At 49.1% G+C, this 5,286-nt stretch overlaps 1 protein-coding gene across 1 annotated transcript in view; it reads right to left on the minus strand.

Moving 5' to 3' along the window:
• Positions 1-392: 392 nt before the first annotated feature.
• The window catches only part of LOC107109896 (otoraplin-like), a 9,113-nt gene continuing 4,219 nt past the window's right edge, over positions 393-5,286 (minus strand). Inside the window, exon 4 of the mRNA XM_015410604.1 lies at positions 393-735. Within this exon, the coding sequence (XP_015266090.1) occupies positions 712-735 (24 nt within the window). The 3' untranslated portion in view covers positions 393-711. The remainder of the gene's footprint in view (positions 736-5,286) is intronic.

Raw genomic sequence — 5,286 nt, forward strand, 5'->3', positions numbered from 1 at the left:
ACATCATTTCTTTTTTTTTCTTTTTTTCAGCCCCCAGAGGGGATTTTTTATTATTTTTTATATCACTACAAAAACTACAACAGAAATAAAGGGAGGGGAAACTACATATACGGGATAAAGTAAAGAAACCACTACTGACTAAAAACCCAAGAAAGGAGATCCTCCAACTAGCTTGGTTACATCAAGTCTTCCCATCATTGATCCCTTTATAAACTGAGTCAAATATTTGCAACCCTTTTTCTTTAAAGTTTAAATTTAACTGTCTAGAAACAGTACCCCCTGAGGCAACATCATTTCTCACCAGGGTACATACCAAACAGAGCAAAGAAAATAAAAAATGTGCATAGAATTATGATATTTTCTTTCCCTTGAGATAAAAGAGCTGGGTAGGAAAGAAACTTGTTTTATATAAAGACTTAGAAAATACAGGAAGGAAGAACACGTTTGACTTGTGCTCACGGTTTCTGGATTTTGGGACTGATTTTACAATTCAGAAGCACTCCTTTGTATCGACTATTGTTAAAGAATTGGTAGCTTTTGGACTCGCCCTAAAATCAAATGACCTTAGTCTGTTCTAGAACGAGACTGTTCTAAAGACTGCTGTATAAGACGGTTCCATCACTCTTCGTATTCAGGTTGGTTGAAGCCATTCCTGTCTCTGGTAGCCTTTATCTGCGGAGCCCAAAATATTACAGCCGGCATTGCAGACTTTTATTCGCAGAAGAAGTCATTGACCTGGAAGATACAGACATGAGAAATAGCAAAAGGTATTCACTTGAAAACTATACTGGATTTCCTTGAAAGGAAGACGACCCTGAATGTTATATGCGGGGACTTTATCTTCCAAAGCGGACATTTTCTCCAAATGTAGAAGAAAAAGAAGATATTGGATTTATACCCCGCCCTTCACTCGGAGTCTCAGAGAGGCTTACAAACTCCTTTCCCTTCCCCTCCCCACAACAGACACCCTGTGACGTAGGTGGGGCTGAGAGAGCTCCTTCCAGAACTATCCTTGAGAGAACAGCTCTGAGAGAACTATGGCTTGCCCAAGGTCATCCAGCAGCTGCAAGTGGAGGAGTGGGGAATCAAACCCGGTTCTCCCAGATTAGAGTTCGCACACTTAACCACTACACCAAACTGGCCAATATGACCCTGAATGTTATATGTAGGGACTTTATCTTCCAAAGCGGACATTTTCTCCAAATGTACTGATCTCTGTGACCCAGAGATTAGAGCAAGAGTCTAGTAGCACCTTAAAGACTAACAACATTGGTGGCAGGGGATGAGCTTTCATGAGTCACGACTCACTTCTTCAGATACAGTTGGATTGTGAGTCAATCTGTCCTTGTATCTTGGAGAATGGCATGATTTCAGATGCTAGATGACAATAGCAGGTGAGCGACAATAGCAGGCATGATTGGCTTAGGTGTGATTTTGCAGAGGGGCCTTAGGCGCGGAGAAATCAGCATTGGTAATGAGACAGGAAACCTAGATCATGCTTCAGTTCAGGAGGATACATTTGTCTTGAGCTTCATTATCAGTTGTGATTCGGCAGTCTCTCTTTCTAATCTCCACCCCCAGAATCTCCAGGTATTTTCCAACCCAGAACTGGCAACCCTAGTGCCTCAATTTGCTAATTGTGAGTTGGGATTTTCCCCTGCCTAGGGGTGGAGCCTGGGGGAGGTGGAATTTAGGGACGGGAGGGACTTCAGTGGGTTATACTACCATAGAGTCCACTTTCCAAAGCTTCCAGTTTCTCCAGAGGAGCTGATTTCTGTTGCCCTGGAGATCAGTTGTCATAGCGGGAGATCTCCGGCCACCCCCTGGAGGCTGAAACAACATCCGTGACAAGAATAACGAAGAGCCAATAAAGATATGTTGCAAAATCATTTACTGCAGTAATTCTGTAGAACATTCTCTTCTATTATCGCTCACACGCTAACGAATGCTGCGCAATGGAAACAATCCGTTTCACAAGATTTGCTTGATCTGAGCGTGTAGCAATCACAATCCTTATCAATTACGACTTATCAACTCTTGAAGGAAACTTTCCATGTTGACTCTCTAATAACAGAACCCGAGGTCTCCACAGTGTTGATAAGTCGCAACGGATAATAATTGTGATTGCTACACGCTCAGATCAAGCAAATCTTGTGAAACGAATAGTTCACATTGCGCAGCATTCGTTAGCGTGTGAGCGATAACAGAAGAGAATTTTCTACAGAATTACTGCAGTAAATGATTTTGCAACATATCTTTATTGGCTCTTTGTTATTGTTGTCACGGATGTTGTGTTTGGATTTCCACTTCCTCCTGTGACCTCTCATTTTTGGCTGTAACCACCGGGAGGCTGGCAAGCCTGCTAGGCCCCGCCCTGACAAGATTTATCACCTCAGTGAGAAGCGGGTGAGTTACGCAGGCGGGAAACGGTGCTGCTTTCCGCATGAGAGAAGTGATCTGGATACACCTCTGCTGATATCGAAGGAGAGAGGCAACCAAGAGGGTAGATGCGGAAAATGTGGCGTGCAGCTCAGCCGGGAGGGGGAGCAGAATGACCGAACAGCGGCAAGGGACAGGAAGGAGGGTTGCCAACAAGCACAGGAGGCCCCTTGTGCTCGGAAGAGAGCACCTTTCAGTACACAGCAGGCTGGAGCCAAGCAAAACTTGGCAGAGGTTTATTCAATAACATCAGTGAAGCGACAGAACTCCGTTTGAGTCCAGGGGCACCTTTAAGACCGACAGAGTTTAATTCTGGGTATGAGTGAGGACTGAGTGACTTAGCATGTGTAGAGGCACGCTTCTTCGGACACGTCAAAACAGACTTCCTCAAGTGGTACATATGGGGGGGATTAGTTGCCAGGAAGGACTTTTTGTTGTTGTTCAGCCGCACGGTCGAGTCTAACTCTTTGCAACCAATGCTCCCTCTGAGCTGTGGAGTCTTGTGAGCAAAAGTTCTACTTGGGTCCCTGCCACACGGCAGAAAAAACAGCGGGCAAAGTGCGGCTAATCAGAGCCGCACCAAAATAGAGACGCCACAGCGGGATCCCACAGATCCCCTAAGCCGCGGCGCTGTTGCTCCCCGGCACGATCAGATGCCGGGGAGGAAGCCACGGTCGGGAGGGGGAGGCTGCCGAACTACGCATGCGTGAGCATGCGCAGTTCAGCCAGGAGCCGGGGATGTGCCGGCGGAAGGACGCACCGGCAATCCCACGGCCAGCCTTGATGCGGCCTTGCCGGAAGAACCACCTCGGTAGGTGGTTTGTTTTTGCTGCGGTGTTTTGGGTGGAAGGGCTGGATCGGGGACAGTGCGCAACGCTTCCCTGATGTTGCGGTGGGATCGCGCCCGTTTGCTGCACCCCCAATCCGGCCCTCTCCCGGCCCAAAACCTCTCATGTGACCGGGGTCTTGGTGAGCTACTGGCATTAAAGCTGTGACCGAGCGATTTGGCTGCTGCATCAATTAGTTTGCTCTGGAGCCCTCCTTCCTGAGCTAAGATGAAAAGGTGGAAGCCAGAGGCTTAAAAACTGTGAGCTAGTTCACACTAACTCAGCTTAGAGGGAACACTGTTTCCAACCCCATGGACCACATCACGCCAGGCCCTCCTGTCTTCCGTCATGCTCCGGAGTCTGCTCAATTTCATGTTCGCTCCATCGATGACACTGTCTAGCCATCTCATCCTTTGCCGTCCCCGTCTTCTTTGACCTTCAGTCTTTCCCAGCATCAGGGTCTTCTCCAGTGAGGGCTCCCTTCTCATTGGGTGGCCAAAGGATTTGAGCTTCAGATTCAGCAGGGCTCTTTTTGTAGAAAAAGTCCAGCAGGAACTCATTAGCACAATTGGCCACAGCCAACAGCAGAAACGTATTAGCATATTAGGCCACACCCCTGACAGCACAGGTCATTACCACATGAGGCCATGAAGCGTGGTCATCCAGCCACACCCACCTTTCCCTTCTTATTCTGTTTACCTTGTTTGTTGTCAAAACCCAGGGCCTTTTTTTTGTAGCAGAAACTCCTTTGATGTTAGGCCACACACCCCTAATGTAGCCAATCCTAATGCGTTCCTGCTGTTGGGTGTGGCCTATTATGCTAATGAGTCCCTGCTGGGAGTGGCCAACTCAGGAGCCAGCCGGAACTCTGTTCCTGTGCGTTCCTGTCCCAAAATAGCCCTGAGCTTCAGCATCTGGCCTTCCAGGGAACAGTCAGGGTTGATTCCTTTGAGGATTGACTGATTGGATCTCTTTGCAGTCCTAGGGCTAGTTAAGAGTCAAAGATGCATAAGTAACTGATGTTAACTCTTTTATTTCTGTGCTGATTTGCTGCTGTTCACGTGTCTCACCAACTGCTTGAATCCAGTCTTCGCTATACTTATCGCTCAATCACTTATGCGTCTTGATAGATTCAGGCGGGTGGCCGTGTTGGTCTGAAGTGGTAGAACAAAGGGTGAGTCCCGTGGGGCCCCTTTAAGACCAACGAAGTTTTGTTCGAGGCATAAGCTTTAGTGTGCAAGCACACTTCCTCAGATACAGCAACTCTAATTGGCCCTTCCTGGCAACTAGAAGAAGAGATTGGGTTTATATCCCACCCTTCACTTCCTGGCAAGCCAGTTTGGTGTCGTGGTGAAGTGCGCGGACTCTAATCTGGGTAGGGTTGCCAAGTGGGACTTACCTTGGTGGCGAGGGACTCTCGAGTGGATCCCAGAGCGCGCGCGCCACACACACGTCACCAGTGAGTGACATTATGACGCCGGGCATGCTGGAGGCGAGACCACGACCATATAAGGGGAGACCATAGAGTTTTCCCTTGTATGGCAGTGGCCCCGCCCCCAGCGTGCCCGTGTCACTTCCGGGTGACGCGCACGCCGGGGAGGAGTTCCCCCGGGGCCCGATCCAGCGGTGCCGGGGAACGGGCCTCTGGGGCGGGGGTTTCCCCGCCCCCTGGGGGGACTTGGGATCCCTAAATCTGGGAGAACCGGGTTCGATTCCCCCACTCCTCCTCCACTCGCACCTGGCTGGATGACCTTGGGCAAGCTGTAGTTCTGATAAAAGCTGTCCTTGAAAAAGAGCATTTTCTGTCAGAGGTCTCTCAGCCCCACCCACCTCACAGGGTGCCTGTTGTGGGGAGGGGAAGGGAAAGGAGTTTGTAAGCCGCTCTGAGACAGCCTTTGGTAGTGAAGGACTCTAATCTGGGAGAACCGGGTTTGATTCCCCCCTCCTCCACTGGCACCTGGCTGGATGACCTTGGTCAAGCCGTAGTTCTGATAAGAGCTGTTCTTGGAAAAGAGCCATT

The sequence above is a fragment of the Gekko japonicus genome, unplaced genomic scaffold, assembly GCF_001447785.1.
Source record: "Gekko japonicus isolate JY-2015 unplaced genomic scaffold, Gekko_japonicus_V1.1 scaffold4061, whole genome shotgun sequence".
NCBI classification, from domain to species: domain Eukaryota; kingdom Metazoa; phylum Chordata; class Lepidosauria; order Squamata; family Gekkonidae; genus Gekko; species Gekko japonicus.